Consider the following 20,976-nt stretch of genomic DNA (forward strand, 5'->3'; position numbering starts at 1 on the left):
CAGCAACCTGGGGGCCCAGAACCTTGGGCATGTTAATATGCAATTTTCAACCAGCTCCTATGGAGAAAAACTCAAGCCCACCTCCTGTACCCCACTATTGGTCCATTACTATGTGGTTGACATTGCCTTACTAGCAGTTCCATGGAGTGGAATGTCTGAACCCACAAATGCAGAAGATGGTTGGAATATGGATCTTGTCTATTGACAGTTTAGAAGGTTTAAAGTGAATTAATGAAAGGCTGCTGCTTATTATAGGTACATTATATATAGGTAATTTACAGGGGCAATGATCCCTACACTCCATTGTGTCTGTTCACTTGAAGTGATCACTGATACTGAGAAGCTGAGGGCCCTGTCAAATGCTGCACATATTGCATTTTTTAGGTGTCTAATTATTCAAATTATGCCACTGTTCATTTTATATATATATATATATATATATATATATATATATATATATATATATATATATATATTACCCTTTCCCAATTTTGTAAAAGTATACCTTAAAAGGGGACAAACAATTTTAACTTCAGGAAAATACATCTTTTAAACTATGATAGCTACCATAGTTCTTGCATGCATTGCACATATAGTGGTACCAGTATTTGTATGTTTGCATAGAAGGAAATAGGTAAATCTGAGCCATCCCTGTAACCCCAATAATCAAGCAATTGGGTTTCTGTGCAGATGACCCAAAGTGTAATAGATTTTACTATCCATTATAACAAGCAAAGGTGATGAACATTTGGCTTTCAAATCAAACTTACAAATGATATGGTCAGCGACATCAGAATTTGAACAGGTCTTTGGGACCCTAAAATAGATGTTGTTTTTAATTAGGTTCTCATATGACCATGGCCTTTTTATTGGCACATTGTAAAGACCGTCATCTGAAAAAGTAAGTCCTCCATACTGTAGCAAAGCATTTTGTCAGTTCATATCTCTTTGTATTATATTTGTAACTAGTTGTATCCGAGGCCATCTTTTTTTGTTTAGAATAACTAAAAAATAAATAATTTAACCCATAAAAATTAAATATTTGGGTGCTGTAAAGAGAAGTGGGGGCAACCAATAAAATTCTGTTGGTGTTTGTTTTTCTGCAGCTTACAGAGTTAAACAGCAGTTTTTTTTTCAGAATGTCTGAAGTAGATTTTAGGCTGTTTAATAACTGTATATTGTTACTATATTTAGAAAACTGATAATATATATACTTGTTTCTTTGATTCATATGCGACACAATAGAAAGTTGGGGCACCAAAAGAGGGAGATAAAAAAAAAAAAAACCTAATAGCCAAAAGTATGCTACTTTTTCTTGTTTCAATGCATCCTGTTTAATAATAATATTAATAATCTGTAAATAATAAGAAATTTATTTTAGTTTAATTCTGTGGTTGGCTCAGTGCTTAGCACTCTTCCTTTGCAGTGCTAGGTCACAGATTTAAAGACGTTATTTGCATAGAGTTGTATGTTTTCCCTATGTTGGTGTGTGTTTTCTTCCCACATTCCAAAAACATGCAGTTAGGTTAATTTGAGGTTCCCCTCAAAATTGTCTATAGACTGTGTTACTAACATATGACTATGGAAGAGCCATTAGATTGAGGGATAGCCCCCTTTGAGGGATAGTTAGTGATATAACAATGGACTTTGTAAATCACTGCGTATTATAACAAATAAAAATAAATTCCACCAAACTAATCAAAGGTTCTAAAAAAAAAAAAAAAAAAAAGTTTGTATGGTTTTCCATTTTTAATGCATTCATGTGGTCAGGGACTTACCTAAGCCTGACTTTTAATGCTGCATGACAAACTTAATTATTTTATATCATAGATGTGTCCAGTATACGCTGATTGGGTGTTTTTGTCTCCTCATATTCAGATATTGCAGTGCAAAGTTAGTCAGTGTAATAGACCGACCAAATATGTATTTCCTTCGCTAAAGACTCATCTGCCCAGCACAGGCAAGGCATAGACCATGGCTGTCCAACTCCAGTCTTCGTTTCCAGTCTTCATTTCTAAATGCACTGCTGTCTACTAAAAATATGTGCAGAATCCGGCCCCCAAGGACTGGAGATGAACAACCCTGGCACAGACAGTTTTCATAAAAGTAGAAATCACTTTTTAAAGATAACAATTTGAAACAGTATTGACTTTGTATTTGCTAATTAATTAATCTTTTTAAATTATTAATTTGATTATTTTGGCCATAAACTGTTTAATAAATGTACTTTACTAGTGTCTGTATTGACTATTCAACTCAATAATTTTGTCTAAACTGTATGCCTGCTTAGCAAGATTGTAGCAGTCTGGTATGTCATGGTGAGTGTGTCCCTTAGATGTATATAGTAAATAATTAGCACTGAACATATCTTAATGGATCTGTATTTATTATACTGCTTCAGGAATTCCAATGAGAAGCAAAAATCAGTCTTTAAACCTCATTGTGTTAGTGACTGACCCTTGTGGACTAATATAGTCTTTAAAAGGAATTTATGGGGGAAGGTGTGGAATTTTTGTATCATATAGGCATGGTTGTGTAATCGAACTTTAAATCAGTGCCCCAGTTCTAGGCTTTTTAGAGTTTTAAAACATTTTGACTAGAAATTGTACAGCTTGTAACAATTGTCTTTGCTGGAGTCAAAGGGTGTTCTGTTATTGCCAAACACTAGAGTTAAGGAAGCAGGAAAAAAACCTTAAAAAGCTTGGGTTTTAATATGCAATATCTAATGAACCTTACATTTGTTTCATATGGAATAAGGACAGATATAAAATATGGTGCCTCATCCAAGTTTATATTCCAAAACATTTTCCACACACTCTATTAACTTTTCAGTCACCTAATAGCAAATGTACCGTATTTTTCGGACCATAAGACGCACTTTTTTTCCCCCAGAAGTGGGGGGAAAAAGTTCCTGCGTCTTATGGTCCAAATGTAGCCTAAACATATGTTTCTTACTTGTCTCTCCTCTGTTCCTCTGTGCCCGGAGCGGTGAGCACGGGTCTGGACCGCGGCCGCCTCACAGCTTGCCTGGGCCGTCTCTCCACAGTCCATTCCTCTCCCTCTGTGCCCGAAGCGGTGAGCACGGGTCTGGACCGCGGCCGCCTCACAGCTTGCCCGGGCCGTCTCTCCACAGTCCATTCCTCTCCCTCTGTGCCCGGAGCGGTGAGCTTGAGCACGGGTATGGACCACGCCAGGCAGTGCTGCACTAGCCTGCCCAGTCTGTCTGCCCTGTATAGCTCCTCCCCCTCCGCCTTTTACTTACCCTGTTCTCCTGTCCAGCGCGGCCAGAGTGACTGTGACTCCTGTCACTCTTGTATCTTGCTCCCGGCGTCCTCCCACTCTCAGCATGATTGGCTGACAAAGTCATGCTGGGAGCAGGAATGCTGGGAGAATTCTCCCAACATGACTTTGTCAGCCAATCATGCTGAGAGTGTTCCCTGAATAGCGTGCTGAACCTCACTGAAGATCACTCTTCACCAGGATCTTCAGTGAGGTACAGCACACATAGTAAAATCACATATACACAACACAAACACAGTGAAAGCACACACATACACAACACAAACTATTTTATTACTGAAGTCTCTCGTTATTGTGTTTTACAGTAATTTTGTCTTTTGCTGACTTTGTTAATAATGGTTCTAAATGCTGCTGTTTACTTTACAGGGTTTATTACATGTGTTTATGACTGTGCTGTTGGTTTTTAATGCACATAAAATATTTTAGGACACTATTTGTTTCAGAATCTTTTTTTTCTTCATTTCCCTTCTCTAAAAACTGGTGCTTCTTATGGTCCGAAAAATACGGTACATCTCACAAACATTTTTTGTTTAGTTATAAAAACATTATTTTTATTCAGTCAATTAAAGAGGATTACATCTACCATTACATGCATGCTAGTCTCATATATTATTATTATGATTCATATTTATTTGACGTGTTTCACAACATCTGCTTCTTCAGGAATTAGGAGACTGGTACCAAATTTAAAATAGCCTATTGAATATATTTAAAATAAATGGAAAATCCAAAAGTTGCCAGCTATTCTAATGGTAGATCCTAGAGTAGGACCAGATCAGCGACAATGTTGTAAGAAATATATATGAATGCTGGGGTATCCCAATGATCTCTATCACTGTAGATATATATATATGTAGCATTAGATATCTCAATAGGAAGTCAATCACTTTTATTTCTAATTGAATGGGAGGTGCCTGGAAAGCCCATAAAGTGCGTGGAACTTGTCCAATGAACTTACCAAAAAAGAAGATACTGCTACTAGTGCAGGCTAATTGTTGCTGCATACAGGGTGAAATAACTGAAGATTTTGCTTGCTTAGGTTTAACCTAGCATATAATAGAATAAAACGTAAATAGTAATCTGATGTATTTGATGATGTCAATACTGGGAAATATATCAGGACAGGAGCTGTATGTACTTTATATTATGTCCTGGTATTGTCTTATAGATTAACTAAACGTTATACATGTGTACTCAGTCTGTTATAATCCTATTTTGTGTTAGGGAGTTCCATAACAGTAAAAATGCTAATTTATCATTATTATTATTATTATTATACTTGTTATTATTACCAGAGAGGCCATGTAAAATGTTTCCAAGACTTGTTGATGACTAAATTGATATACACAAGAAAATACAGCATGCTGTGTAATGGAAATTAAATTATATTTTTAAATGTAAATAAATATTGTCATGACATGTATGCTGTTGTGAAGTCATTCAATTCCTTTCTGCAGTGACCACCACCACTGTGCACAAGACATTTTAAGGAGAACCTGACACCATCAAATAATATCATATATTATTATATAATATTTATATAATATTATATATTAATATTCTGAGAATGAAAAATGTTGAGACAATATAGCTAACTGCAGATTGGGCAGGTTGAACAAAACTGAAACAAGAAGAAATGTCTCACTTCTGAATGAAATATGAAGGAATGAGACATCATTACAAATGAAATGTTATTGTCCAAAGAGCAACAACTCTCTGCCAGACTTATCATCAAAGTTTAAATTTATAAACTAAAAAACTAATTTACTGAACCTGAAAGTACAACACTTGACAAATGAACTTCTGTTTCCATATCTCTCATGTACAAAATAAATTAAGAAATAGTGGGTTATCAGTATGAATAGCAATTTTCCATGTATGTTATATATTAAGGCCTGAAAAAGGTCTACAATTCCTTGCCTCTATGGTTTTTTAGGTCCATAAATAGGAAACTTTAACAGCCAAAGAACCAGCACGGCAGCCAGGGAACCAACATGTTTAATAATGACGGTCAACAATGGAAGCCCACATAAATTTCTTAACCTCAACTTCTGCCTTTACCTTAGATAACCTTTTAAATCTTGAATCCTACCCTTAACCCAAACCCAACCCCTAAACATTAACCTCACTCTTACATCCAGTGTTTCTCAAACTTTTTAATATGGAAGAACCCCTTCAGGGAACCCCTTCTATAATTAATATAGCACTGCGTAATATGTTGGCGCTATATAAATCCTGTTTATTAATAATAATATCCACAGCTCACAGTATATAATTGTGGTGCTCAGTGGAAAGAATGCCTCTTACATTGCTAGCCATTAGGAAGAATGTCACAGATAGTCAAAAAGATAATTGGTATCTATTAAACTGACCTAAGTGTCACAAATGGGACATTGCTCAAAGAAACCCCTAACAACCTTTGGAGGAACCCCAGGGTTCCATAGGACCCTGGCTAAGAAACACAGCCTTCATCTAACCCTTAACATAACCACTACATTTCAGCTATAACCTGACCCTTCCAAACTGGAACCCTGATTCCATCCCTAAACTTAAACTGAAACTGAACCTGAAGATGCAATGGGCTCTGGACAGAGATGCTCATATTGTGTATACAAACATGATAATGATTTTTTCGGGTCTGACAAAGATGTTTGGTTGGTAGGAAGTTTAAGGAATTATGTCATCCTTTGTCTATGTTTTTGGTAACTGAAAAAGCTGCCATTGTTGACCTCCTTTTAAAAAATATAGTTACCTTGCTTTCATGATTTTCAATGGTTTGTGTTATTTTGGAATTACTGAACTAACACAAGCCTGCAGATCTGAACTTCCAACCTTACTTTCTCTTTGATTTGTGCAGGCTCAATCCATGTCAGTGTCCTAAATTGTATTTTTTCCATACCTAACCCACATATCATTTTCAGGACATGTAATAATTTCCCTAAGTCTGACAAGCTAAGCACACACACATCAGTGGTGTCCACACTCAGAGGGAGAACATTTTTATCACCACATAGAGAAACAAGCATCCAGGTCCTTTATAAAGTATTAAACATGTGGGCCAAAGCTTAGCCATTTTTTAAGCCTTACCTATTCTTTGTCCATATTGAGGGGCTGGGACACTTCCTTCCCCATTAGACATCAGTTCATATTCTGATAACATTCAATATAGTAACATAATATTACTGTTTATAATTCCAAATTATTTAAACAGCACAACCCAAAAATATCTGACTGATCCAGCAAACCTGCAATTGGGCTATTCAGAATTGAAAACATTTGCAAACTAATAGTAATTGATTTTTAATAAAGCTATTCTAAGCCAAGGAAATTGAACAAGACCCTCCTAATTTTCTATGATGGTTGATTAAATTTTGATCCTGGACAAAAATTAAAACCATTTACAAAGGTAGTGAATACCATTAAACATCTTGTTACAATGGCACATGTCAAGAGGTGGATATATTAGGCAGCATATAAACAGTCAGTTCTTGAAGGTGATGTGTTGGAAGCACATCTAAGAAGTAGGTTATGTGGCTAGTCGGGTGAGTCATTTACCTGTGGAAGAGAAGGCAGCAGGATGAGAAGAGGTAGGCTGGCAAAGCAAAGTAACCTAAAGGATCTGCTGCTATTGTCTTGAAACCGGATAACATAGGACATCTTCAGTGGTCTTATGGAGTCCATGCTTCAATGGGTCTGTTTTGACCACACAAAGAAAACCTTAATTATAACAGGAAAGCAGTTTTAATATATACAGTACATATAGTATAACAGTTTAAAAAAAGACCTGATTAAAAAAAATGTGTTTAAAATACTTGTAATATTGATCTGTTGTTATATCTTAAATGGTAGAAAAGGGATTTATGGTAAAGCTTGACAAAGAAAAAAGATCTTTCCGTATGGTATTTAAATATAGAACACTTAAATTGCTCCCTGTAAATAATATAACAGTTCCTGGTTCCTATTAAATTGGAATAAGGATTGTCTCCACACTACTGGCAGCTGGAAGGGAAGATGTTTCTATCTTTAGAATTGTTTAAAAACCACAAATCTGATGTTTACTAGTATGGATAACATAAATTAAACTAATATCATCAATTAAAAGAAACTTGATCGTGGAAAAGCATGCTGAGCCCATACATTGCAAATATTAGTGCCTGACTGTTATGCAGATCTAATGACTTTAGTCCTGTGAGTCATAACACTTCTTTAAATACATTTTAATTTATTTTTTTTATGTTAATTGTTAACCATACAAATATAACTGTGGTACCTACTTTTACTCAAAAGAACAGTAGAAATACAATGACTCAAGTATAAACCTAGGACACAAAATACAGCTGTCACTTCTAACATTCAAAACTGTAAGTAAGAGAAATGCCACATGCTAAATTTAATTCATACTAAACAATGAACAGTGTTTCCCAACCAGGGTTCCTCCAGAGGTTGCTGGGGGTTCATAGAGCATTGGTGACTCTCAGGTAAATTAAGGTGACATCAGTGATCTGTATCTGATTTATCTGTAATATAGAGAGTTGCTTGGCAGCTCTGATTCTAAAAGAACCAGCGCCTGACAGATAGCCATTCGCAATAGGACTGCGGCAGGGAAACACTACATGTAGCGTATCCCAGAGCGGCAGCATTTTCAGTAAACACATTGCAACCTCACTGCCAGTGTGAAATCAGGCTAAGGGTGACAATTGTAAAACTGTCCACTAATGTAGGAGACATTTTTCCCACTGACACTAATAAAATGTGAGGGGTAGAAAAGGTAGTCATACCAGGGTTGTGAAAGTTATTTTCCCCACTTTAAAAAGGTTGAAAAAGCCTGGTATACATACTTATGGACGAGTTTACAGTTTGAGGTTGATCTGGTTAAAAGTCATTTCCCAAACGTCCAATCAATGAAAGGAAATGTAGAAAAAAAAAACACATTGTTTGCACATGATTGAATGGCTGATGTCAGCAGAGCTTCAGCTAATTCACAAACCGAATTATTATTTGCAGAGTGATTATTTGTTTTGCAAAGTGAATAGCCTATATTCTTTTAGTACATTAACCCCCTTGATCTAATTCACTAGTCTTAACAACTTGTATTAACATCTGCTTGCTTCTATTTTGTTTAATGTATACAAATATATTTCCTTATGTATATATTTTCATGTATGTTAACAGTAGTTAAACAGATTACAATAAATTATTATAGAGGTCCTCAAAGTTGACCCTTGACACTGTTTTCATGCACTGAATTGCACGTACATCGAAATAGGCGCTCTATTCAAAATAATTGACAAGTGTAAAATATGCCCTAATGTTGTTCCCAATGGTTGCAATAAAAACCTTGAACATTGGTGTTAGTGGCCCAAATAATACCCTCTAGCATTTTTGTCAGTGGCAGCAATATTAACACAGCATTGGTGCCAGAGACAGTGCTGTTACTCCACACCAACTATTGCATTACTGGTCAGTGCAATTAACACTCTCCCCTCTAATATGCATTGCTGGTCATTGGCAACACAGGTAAACCCATTCTCCTAGTCTAATCTAGTCCTTATCACCTTTTCTCTCCCCCCGATCTGAGACTATGCTTGTACTATTGGTGTGGAATTATTCTGCCCCACAGTACTACAGGTTCTCTTTAAGTGCCAGGTACTGGAATGCACAAAACATTCCAGCACCCCACTCCTATACTGCAAACTGCTCCAGAAATTTTATATTTATATCTTTGTTTTGCAGGTGTTCAGATAATATCAAGGAGGTTAAATTGAACAGTAAGTACAGAGATTAATTCATGCCAACTACACAAAGAATTTGGGACTGAAACAGCTGGCTGAGGATTCTTTTTATTAGTATAAGGATAATTGCTTTTAAAGATTAGTTTCCATGCAACACTATTTTCTACAACTTTAAATTGCATTTTAATGAACGCAAGACGGGAACAAATTTATCTAAATCAGAAATCCTTGATGTCTGAAATGAAGGAGGTCTGTATGAAAGTGCTTTTCCTCATTTATAGGGAAAACAGAAACCTGTTTATAAGCCGCCACCCACCCACACTCCTGATAGGTGGGGGATAAAACTTAGATTTGAAAATGTACTATTCTGCAATATATACACTGAATGCATAACCTTTCCCTAAAACCATAAAAAAATGCAGAAGAGTATTGCAAACAAACTGCATTGTTCATGTGTGAAATCCAGGATGGCTAGTAGTGCTGATAAACAAAATGCTGGGGAACTGAACAAATACAGTTTGATCATCAGGCAAACAGTTAAAAACCTCCTTTAGGTATTGTGTTAGAGTGTTTGCAATATTCAAAAACTCATCCTTGATCCTCATGTTGTGACCAGCCAGCAGCTTCCAAGTCATAGTAGCAGTATGAAGGACTGTGTTGACAAGATTTGAAGAAAAAAGTTTAGGATTCTTCTGAGATCTTTTAGGGAACTTAGTATAGCTAAACTTGAAAGCTGCCTGTTTTACCTGCCTTTGTGTTTTCTATAGATTTGTATGGGAAGAGGAGCAGTTCTGAAGTGAACCATGATCCCCTCAGTATTTCAATTGCTAATTAAAAACCAAAAATTTTATCACAGAATCATATATACTGTAAATACTCGATTATAAACTAAGATGTTTTTCCCCTCTAAAATGCCTATAGAACTACTCAGTTTAGTCACACAATTAGATGGTGCTGTGTCCTGTAAAATGTTTAGGAAACACTTAGACATAAGTTTGTTACACTCTTTACATGAGTACACAGCAAGTGAACCATCATAAACTCAAAAGTACAAAATACTTTACTTTTTGTACAAAAGAGGGGGAAATGTTTAAAAATAACACCTTATAGATGTATTCATTCACAATAATTTTATTGATGTTTGTGTTACATTTTTGAATACCAGAAGCAACAGGTACATTTTGTGCATTAAGTTTATATTCAAAGTATTTTTCTATTTTTTTAAGTAATTAATAATAACTAAGTTTCCTTTTTTGGGGCTCTCCAAAGGATGTGGCAAGGATTCTCTAGGCAGAATGAGGCTGGCATCAACAGTTTATAAAATAAAATTCTATTCACAAATGTATGCACTGATCAAACTGCAAACAGAATGACCATTGGATTGACTGCCATTTGTTGTCTTTGGGTACCTCAAAACACAACTCCACCCAAAATGTTGTCAGTACATTGAATGTATGATTCTTTGTGCTGCTTCTTCCTCCTTTCTACATTTATTAATAATATTCAGAAACTAAAAAATGTAAATACTATCAAGCTGCCAGATGTTATACATATGTCAGATGATTGTACAATGAATGTACAGTAGTCCCCTGATATTCACCAATCTGTCCAGAAGTATTGATGAATGATTGCTATGCTTTCCTAAAGAGGAGAGTGCAGCGGGTTGCCACACACTTGTCCTCCCCCCTTCTTAGAGCAGAAAGATACTGTGCGTAAAGTTTGTTCATCTGTCACTGTGATTACAAAAAGATTGTTTTCAGCAACAGTAATCTTCAGACAAGAGGCTAAAAGTCACCTTTATGTATTTACACCAATTGCATTTTTTTTACTTTTAAATTTTAAATATATACACATAACATTTTATATATATATACTGTATATACATACACACACACAGTATATGGGTATATGGCTAGAGTATAGCTTTGATTAAAACAGCTGTTGCAATTTTGTGTTAAAAAACGAGCATTTTTAACACAATGATTTTAATAAATTTAAAGTGATAATAATACTAATAAAAAAAGAATTGAATGCTGAATCAAGTGTTTTAAGGATAATATCTATTGTTTTGTATCATTGTATTAATGTTGTACCAACAATATCAATGTGAGTGGCTAGCATAATTCTTACAATTACATTTTTATCTTCCTTTTGTTGATGAAAGGCAACTAATAAAATGTCTGAAATGAACAATTTATTGCATTTTAACACATGGGAATACTCACCCAACCTCGGAATATTCTGCAGGTAATAAAGTATCAAGTAAAGGAAAAGACAAAAAAACTTAAATTAGCATGATATTATTTATAGTGTAATATAAAAATTGTGTTATAATATAAAGAGAATCACAAAACAAGAGGAAGAGGAATAAGCTTACTAATATACATCAAGGTGTTGACCAAAAACATAAACGAGGACTTAACTATTTCCATCGTGTTAATAAGGAATATTATTGTCCTAAAATATTGTTTTCACATCAGTAACAGTGAGAGCACATTTTAAGTGTTAATGCAGAGTTACTATCAATTCACAAACAAATATTAGGAATACACTGGATAAAGAGACGTAACCATGGTTACCAACCCAGAATGTGCACGTACAATTAAATCTGAGCTGCTAAGTGTCCAAGTTACACAAGCTAATGTCAGAGCTAAAAGATAAAAAATGTGAAGATAAAACAACTAGTCTGAAAATTAGCCAAGCTTTAAAGGGACAGACACCAAAACCAAAAAAGATTTCTGATGCCCATGTGTCAGGTTCAATAATATCTGCATTTAGTGTTGTATCAATCATATAAATCTAAAAGCTAATTAAAGCTTTTATTTACACATTTATGTTTTCAACAAAATGTTACCTGTGTAGGGAGGATGTAAAAAGTTAAAACAAGACAGTTTTCTATTTACAGATTTAGATGGGGTGTTAAAAATGATCTCCTTTAAGTCATAAGGTGACTTATATATATTGACATGTATATAAACCCTTACAATAAAAAGTCATGTTGGTCTGCTGAGTATAACAAAGAAAGTGTAAAGTTATATCTGTTTAATAAGTGCAAACAACAAAGCCTGTTGAACCTGCCAGAAATCTCATGTAACTTCTTGTTGTGAGCTGGCAATGCTTCACGGTTATCAGCCCTACCTGATGGTTCTACAGAACAGAAAGGGGAAAAGTTCTTCAGGTTTACTTTTTTACTGTCCTACTGTCCTATGGTGACAACACTCGTCCTACATAATGTGTCATCAGCAGGATTACCAGTGAAAATAAAGGATAAAAAACTAAAGCACCCACCCTATTTAAAGCAGCATTAAACCCTATTTATTCTCACCTCTCCCCATTCCATTGTAGGTGTTACCATCTTCTCTTTCTCATTCTGATCACTGCTATCTTGATTGGCCAGAATGACATAACTCTCATGTAAGTGTGTGTGAATTCTTTCAGCCGTGGCAATTGCAGGGAAGCCCGGATGTACCAGATATCCTTGCAAACCAATACTAAACTGTGAGTGCACAGGTAAGAATTTTTGCAATATTGCAGAGCTGACATCACCTGTTCCTTTCTGCAACAAAGCACTGCCTAGTTTCACATTTTTAAAATGGATCGTTAAAAAAGAAAACACCTACTGGGACAGGGATACAATATTATGTTATAGAATTCTATTACTCTTCTTAGAGTTGCATCCACTGCAGCCCCATCAAGTCATATTTGGTTAGCTGATCACCACATCACAGCACTGCAGCTGGGAAATCATCTTTCCATAACCTGCTGTGAAATGGTTAAGGCTGAGTCTACATGGACGTTTTTAAAAACGCATGTAAACATTCCTACTGCGTTTATATTTGTTTTTATGTACTTTTATTAGCATTTTAAAGCTTGCCTTTAAAACACTGGAAAATGCCTATGCCGCGTTTTCCTGCATTTTTAACACGTTTTCGTTTTAAATGCTTGTAAATGCGGGAAAACGTCCCACTGAAATCAATGAAAGCGTTTACCTGTGTTTATCCGCGTTTTTGGGCGTTAACCCCGTATTTTAATGTTTTAAACGTTGCAAGCAGCATAATAGATAACACTCATAAACATGCCTGAAGGAAATGTCCTGGTGTAGATTAGCCCATTGGAATGCATGGGAATTTCATACATGGGCTTTTAAAGCCTCAGGTTAAACGCTGGGAAAACATCCGTGTAGACTAAGCCTAAAGGTGAAAGGTGGTGTCAACAACATGGAAGCATCAATCCATCCTACATTGTACTAGTGGTTCAGGTTGGTGTAATGGTGTGGAGGATATTTTCTTGGCACACTTTGGACTCCTTAGGACCAGTTGAGCTTCTATAAAATGCAGTAGCCTACATTAGATTTGTTGTTGAGCATGTCCATTCCTTTGACTGCAGTGTACCCATGTTCTCATGGCTACTTTTAGGATAACTTGCCATATCACAAAGCTCAAATCAACTCAAACTGCTTTCGCAAAGATGACAAGGCATCTACACTATATTTAAAGACTCTTAAAAAATGGAAGTTTACTTGGAATATAACTGAAGGTCATATAATAATAACTGGGGTCATATTAGGATCCCTGGCAGTTCCATCATTGAATTGCCATTGAACCTTCAACAAGTGCTATGAAACTTTCTCTTGCCTGTAGCGATTATAATGCAGGCACAGATAAGACAGTTATAATTCCTAAATCTATTTAAACTACAACTCTCACTTTCACACAGTGGAGTAAACATTCTCCCTACCCTTGATCTCCATTACAATATGTATGTTATATGTTACACACCTATTATATGCAGCCTTTCCTGAACAGTGGCTTTGTTTATTTTGCACACAGCACTTCTTGCTCTTTGAGACTACACATACCTATTTTTTTTTTTATTTTTACAACGATGAATGGAAGAGTCTCCATTCGCACAACAGTTAATCCTTCTTCCATGGAATAGCAGCAACAATCATGCTCTTTCTTTGGTTGGCAGAAGTCATTGGTCTATGAGCAGCCGTAGTCAATGTATTTTTCTACAACAGAAGAGCAGCCACATTCTAAAACAAAATTGATCCTAAAGCAGAATATATATTTGTAAAGAGGCGAAGGTTTGTCACTGCACACCAGATCGCTTGGGTCCGACTTATTAAAGCATTGCAAGGCTGGAGAGGATACACTTTCATCAGTGAAGCTGGGTGATGCAGCAATCCTGGAGTAGATTTTCTCAAGTCATTTGCTTGCAAATGTTTTGAAGCCTGGACCAGACCCAATTCAGGTTTGTTCGATCCATTACCCAGCTTTGCTGATGAAAGTGTATCCTCTCCAGCCTTGGAGCGCTTTAATAAATCAGGCCCCTTAAGTCTACACTGAGTCTACAAGGTAAACAAAATCCTCTACTAAAGTTAGAAAGTTTATTTAGAAGAGAAATTTACAAAGAAAAAGTTTAGAGGTTTATAGATAGAAAAGCAAAAAAAGTTGCTCAAAATGCTCGACATTTACAATGAATCATAGGAGACACTAGTTCTGGTGTTAGGTTAATATAGGTTAAATCAATATCACATAAATATAACTCAATAGGGATAGATAATCCGAAATGACTATATATCCAATAATCACAAAGTCCTTTAAATCCAATGATGAGTGAACTGTCTCAAAGATTCAGGAATACAATTTTGTACTCCAATACTGCTGCATGTCGGATTACAAAGTGGGCAATCTCACACCACATTGTGGCTCCTGTCTAACTCTGTCATACATGTGGATGTGCTATTCAAGGTAAAGTGCAGATGACAGCATTCTCCACTTGACAAGTCTTCGTGTTCTCCATTTAGTTCCTGTTTTTAACGAATACATTGACACCTCATGGAGATCAAGGGGAACCAATAGTGTAAAACCATGTATTAACAGTAACACAATAGAGTGCATATGCGTACCTATTAATTGAAAGCAGTAACCATGTTTTCCAAAGGATAACTAGGCTAGAAATACACGCAGTAAGGAAACTCTACCCGAGCGAAAAAACGTGGGCACTGCTCTCGATTAAAGGGCATGCATATGTCCTATTTTTGTTATTTTAATAAATGGATTTACACTACAACTGAATAAAGAAGAGGAGGGTTCATCAAGTGGATTGTTCTCTCATCTGCACCTTACCTTACCACATCCCTGTGTATGACACAAAGTTAAAAGCCGCAATGTGGAGTGGGATTGTCCACTTTCTGATATGACCTGCAGTGGTAATGGAGTACAAGATCTGGGTTCCTGATTTTTTATTGAATTCATTTGTCATTGGATTTAAAGAACTCTTTAAATATTGGATTTATAGTCATTTTTGATTATCTATCCTTATAGAGTTACATTTATGGGTGGCAAGTTTTGTTTTGAAATTTTGAGATAAGATTGTTAGTGTCAATTATTTATTTCCTATTATTTGGTGAACTGATTAAACCCTGAAGTTGGCTATTTTTTACCCTTGGCCGCATTTTACGGTTTTAATTTTTCTCAAACCACCCCTATAGTCAACAACAAAGCATTCCAAGAACAGCAATTTGTTCTCATAACATTTTCTAGTACAATTTATTTCTAGAAAACGAACCTGTATTATTTGATTATACACCTTAACATAGAAAATATGTAGAAAAAACATATAATATTTTCTTTATAAACACCAATATACACCTAAGCCACACTTAGGAAGGTAAGAGCAGACGGACAACTTCAGGTAAACAAGAATAACAAGGATCCAACTATATTTGGGAATGGTTTTGTTGGTTTAACAAACCCATAAGTAAATATTGCACATTCAAAACTCTTAACTGCTATATATATTTAGCATTCTAGCTGCACATAGGCTGCAGCTGTATTTATTATAAAAAATGCAGGATTTGCTTTGATAAAAAAAACAAATAATTCAGTAACAAATCGGTACATCAAATTTTTAAACATAAAAATACACAGTATATTTTATGACAATCCCAGTTTGAAAGTATTTCACCAAAATAAATGTTTGGATCCAAACCCCTGATGGTTCCCAATGATTGCTTTGGCAGGTAAATGTTAGGCTCAGTTGCATATGACTCCTACTGCTAGAAATTGTTACCTTATTATATTTTCTGTGTTCTCTGTAATTGTATCTTGGCTTGGGTCTTTTTTACTCAATATATATCCTGCTGATCTGTGATACTGATATTGGCTTGTCTTGTTTACGATGCTCCTTCATGAACAAAACCCACCCATTCCCTAACTCTAAAGGATTTTCTTTCAAAATACTACTTTGTTTGATCACCGTGTCTGACTGACCTCAGTCTGTCTCTGGCTCCTGCATCCCAGTCTTGGCATTCTTCTACTCACCATCAGGATGACCCTGTTCTATTCTTTATTTACTTTGGAATAAAAATCTGTTGAATAGAATTAGGGCAGTAGACAATTATATCTGGGCCAGATAACACTACTTACCATGTTTGAAACTGCAAAGCGATGCAGTGTAAACCTATAGACAGAGGTAAAACTGACTGGGTGTAGATTTTTTATTAAAAATTTTAGTGTAAGCAATACACTTTAATTTGATGCCAGCGTAAATGCTGCTAGGAAGACCCTAATGTCAGGTTGCTTTGTGAGAAGCTGTTACAGCACCAAAAAACAAGTGTTATGAAAAAAAAAATAGTCCCCTTTTACCCCAAGACCCCCTAAAACCCCCTAACACTAACGTTTACTGCTTCAAAATGTCAGACAGTACTGCAGTAGTAGTAGTATTGGCATTAAAACCAAGTGGTCCCTGCACCACAATTGAGCAGCAAAAAAAAGAAATAAAACCAAACAGTTGGATTTTATCATAAATTAGGAGAGATGCTTTTTAAATTTCTGATCCACTATCTCTTTTAGTTGACTCTTCTGAGGCTCAAACAAATCATAAAATATTTGGTGTTCCTTAGAGTGCTCTCGGATGTACAACAGATCTTCGACTGAATAGACGTCATCCTTTCCAGCCCAGATGGTCAAGCTGTACCTGCAAAGATCCATTGTCATTGATTATCAGTCTTTTTACTGAAGATAAATATATAAATATATTTAACAGTATTAGGGCTTGCATCTAAAAATATTGAACAATAGGTCTTCATCTAGAATACAGTAAACACTAAATAAAGATTAGTGACTTAACTGGACTATTAGTGTTTCCTATACAGAACAAATCTGCTCTGCAAAACAGTGTGACAAAGGCCAAACTTTCATACATTAGAGAAAGAAGAAGAGGAGATATAGGCATTTGCAATCTAAATTTTAGCTTACCCTACATTTTCACATGTTCCAAAATATTTAATAAAAGACTAAACATAATATGATGTTGAAAACAAAATACCCAGCTATAAAGTTTTATTGTCAATATGTTGCTTCTTCTAACAGACTTATAAAAAAGGAGATAGCAGAACACTACTGTGCAGGTCAAGAAAACAATATTACAGTCAATCTAATGTTTCCAGACTTTTTCTAAAAATTTAGAGAGAGAATATAGGCTTATTTTCTTTTCATAACATCGAAAGAATGGTTCTTGGAAAGGGGGAGACCTTAATAGTCTCCTTCACAATTAAGCTTTCTGGATTTTTAAGTTAGGATATCATTGATACTTAAAGGTAGAAAATTACACCTGCACATATAAAGTACTCTTGGATCTGATGTCTGCTTTTTGTGTCAAAAGTGACACCTTAGATATTTTTACCTGATATTTGGCTTTTAAAGATTACAGTGTATTCAAATTGGCTGTTGGCTATTTGAATTATTAAGCAGCTAATTACATGAGCACTGTTACCTGACAAAATACAAATGCTCCTCACCAAACCACCAAGTTGCATTCAAATGACCTGGTCACTAAGCAAATTGCTCATTAAGTGAGCAGCAGTAATTAGAATTAGTAAGGAGCCGGTATGCAGAGCTCCGTGCAGCCTGCATCAGTGACAGGTTCAGAGACAGACCCAAATCGATCTGCTACTTTAGATAGAGGATCGTTACTCAGGACGGAGGAAGGAATCCAGCAGAATGAAGGGAAGCCATACATTTCTTGTACAGTGTACTTGTTGGAGAGCTGATTGTAAGTGTGAGCTATCATTAAGCAGGTAAGTTGGGAAGTGAGGAAAATCTGTAGCCATATTCAGCTGCATTCTTTTTTTCTTTATATTTTTCTCTACATTGATTTGCAGCACAAAGCATTTAGAAAAAGTGAAAAGGAGCAGAGTTGGAGCAAACTGTTCTAATGCTGGAGTTACTTAATTACAGAAACATGTTACATTTATACTATGTGGTTAAAAGGCTAACAACAGCATGCTACCCTGGCAGCATATTAGCTAGTCCCAACTATATGTAATAATAACTATAGGATTAAAAAGGAACTAAACCTGTTGGTGGATGGTGAGTTTTTGCCATATTAAGTATGTACAGCATACCTGTGTGTAGCCACCCTGCAGCAATGGCAGGATCTTTCATAGCCAGACATTGTTTGTTTTGTCAATTAGGTCTTCCTACTGGTGACTTTTTGTTTTTTTGAGTAAGTCAACTTTATATCAGTGTGTAAAAAGAGATAAAATATACATTTGGTAAATAAGTAGAAAAATATAGCCCCTATTATACCTAACAGGAAACATCACAACTGATGGAAACAGTTGGCTCCGTGGCTAGCACTTGCCCTTGCAGCACTAGGATCCTTGTACAAATATCAGCCTGGACACTATCTATGAGGTGTTTGTATTATCTCCACAGCAGAACAGTTGAGCATTGTAGCTTAGAATGAAGTGCAGGGGCTCCGGGGTGGTACTAAAACCAAAAATATGGTACAGTACCAGTAAAAATCTGGCACAGTTGAAACATCTGAAAATGCTGCCCCTCTAGTGGCAGCATTTTTTTGTATATCATAGCTTTTTTGGGCTGTCTGCTCTTTCTCTGACTGCACAGAAGCCCCAAAATGCTTTTTTAAGCAGTGTGATAAAAATAAATACTGGAAGAAAATGTTGCCTACAGTCTGAAGATACTTAAAGCACAATTTCAAGTAAACACTAAAACAAATAGACGAAATTATTTCCCTAGTGGTTGAACTTGATGGACTTATGTCTTTTTTCAACCTAACCTACTATGTAACTATGTACTATGAAATATGACCCTTTTATTGCCATTAGGTTTTTCAGTCACCCCAATCCAATTATTATGGAATGTCAAGGCATGATAGTCCAAAAACAGGATGAGAGAAAATAAAGATGTTAAACTACTTGTGTTGGTATTCAAATTCGGGTTGTCCCTATTTTCGACCCCAATATGGCCGTTCAAATTCGGATAAACCCGACCCGAAAAACACAGGATTCCACAGGGTGAATACAGCGCTCTGGAATCCGGAAGTCAATGACTTTTGGGATCCGGAAGCCCCCTTTAACTAGGTGACTCCCAGATGTCCAAACATGGGGAATAAGTACAGGGGTACATAATACCCCTTATTGGATCCCTAAAAGGTTAAAACCTTAGTGCAAATAATGAGTTCAGACTTTAATGTGAAATTGTTTTTATTCTTTCATAAATGTATGTGATTTGTGTGTACTTACTTATTACGTACCATTTTTCACAGTAACTCACCTGAAATGAGGTTCCCACAGTCCCTGGGCTGTACTGATTATTGATAAGTACAGCCTAGGGACCGTGGGAACCTGCGGTCACAGCTAATTGGAGGCACGTGGGTGCAGGGCACAGCTGTGACCGCAGGCGTACAGAACTCATATGACTTCTCAATGGAGATTCTCTATTGAGAGGTCATATGAGTCCACTATGCCTTCCTGATTTTTTTCTTGCCCTGTACAGTGTTGTGCAGAGCTGTAGGAGTCTTGACGTGTCTTTTTAAATGTATTTGAAGGCTGTAGAAGCTCTACACAGTTATGAAAAATAACCCGAATTTTCCCCTTATTAACTAATATTGTTCAAATTCGACATTCAATAACCCGAACAGTATCGGCCTATTCGATCAAATAGCCGTTGAATCGAATTGTGAGATAACCCACTCTACCCCACTCCTATCCAACTCCCAAGGACAAGCTGCAAAATGTGTTCAACAGTACACAAGAGCCCAGATGAAATTGACCAACTACTAGCTAAGAGACTAATACCAGATCAAATACAGGTATTAAAGTGTAGCTATACCCAATGTTCTCTTCAGGTACACATTATTATTTATTTCTAGTGTTCAGGTCCTCAGCAAATGGTATATGAGGACTCGTACCATCAGGTTTATACATGAAAAAGTTAGATTCATAAACCCGATAGTAGTAGCAGAAACACTTTATTTAAGTCACAGTAAACTGAAGTGAGATATTTTATGTGATGATAGTACACAAATAATAATAATCTAAATAAACGCATTATAATCTGTAAAAAATTACCTGTCTGAACTTTGCAGCAGCCACTGCAGTGGAGGCCACGACTGTCTGACTAGTGCTGCCCTCACTGGGAAAGTGACTTGTTGGCTTAAAGTAGTACATATCTCTGCCATTTCTTTCACCATCTTCCAACTGTATCCTGTAAAACAAACATACAATTTAATTAATTCAATTTACTTCCACTAAGACTGGTCATGATTATGGTGCCTGCACAGGAATTTTCCATAATATTTACCCAGTTTTCCTGTTGGCAATACACTACCTATATTTAGGTGTGACAACTTTGACAATACTGTATCCTAAAAACAGCAATGTTGTCACGCTATGTTGCTCTTCTGATCTGGAGTTCAAGTAGGTATGCATGATTTTCACTTGCATGATTTTCACAGATCATAGCTGAGAAAGCTTAGGGCACGAGAAGTGACATTCTGACAAGATCAACAAGTACTTTCTGCACTTGCCAAAAATTTGACTGACAAATAGAATGTAGCCACCACATTTAAGGCATTTACCTACAATCTATTTTTATTCTTCACCCAAATTTGTTGTACATGTGTATTATAA

The 20,976-nt window shown here is 36.0% G+C and overlaps 1 protein-coding gene across 5 annotated transcripts in view; it reads right to left on the reverse strand.

Moving 5' to 3' along the window:
* FAM151B (family with sequence similarity 151 member B) overlaps window positions 1-20,976 on the reverse strand; it is a 54,756-nt gene that overhangs the window by 7,065 nt on the left and 26,715 nt on the right. The window contains exons 5-8 of one of the 5 annotated variants that reach the window (XM_072416219.1): window positions 20,416-20,551; window positions 13,891-17,015; window positions 11,258-11,273; window positions 6,856-6,993 (exon numbers count right to left, since the gene is read on the reverse strand). In XM_072416219.1, coding sequence (XP_072272320.1) covers window positions 16,847-17,015; window positions 20,416-20,551 — 305 coding nt within the window. In that variant the 3' untranslated portion in view covers window positions 6,856-6,993; window positions 11,258-11,273; window positions 13,891-16,846. Of the gene's footprint in view, window positions 1-6,855; window positions 17,016-20,415; window positions 20,552-20,976 lie in introns of all 5 variants that reach the window. The other 4 variants (XM_072416218.1, XM_072416216.1, XM_072416215.1 and 1 more) reach the window with 4 other exon arrangements.

This window comes from Pyxicephalus adspersus, chromosome 6 (genome assembly GCF_032062135.1).
Source record: "Pyxicephalus adspersus chromosome 6, UCB_Pads_2.0, whole genome shotgun sequence".
NCBI lineage: Eukaryota > Metazoa > Chordata > Amphibia > Anura > Pyxicephalidae > Pyxicephalus > Pyxicephalus adspersus.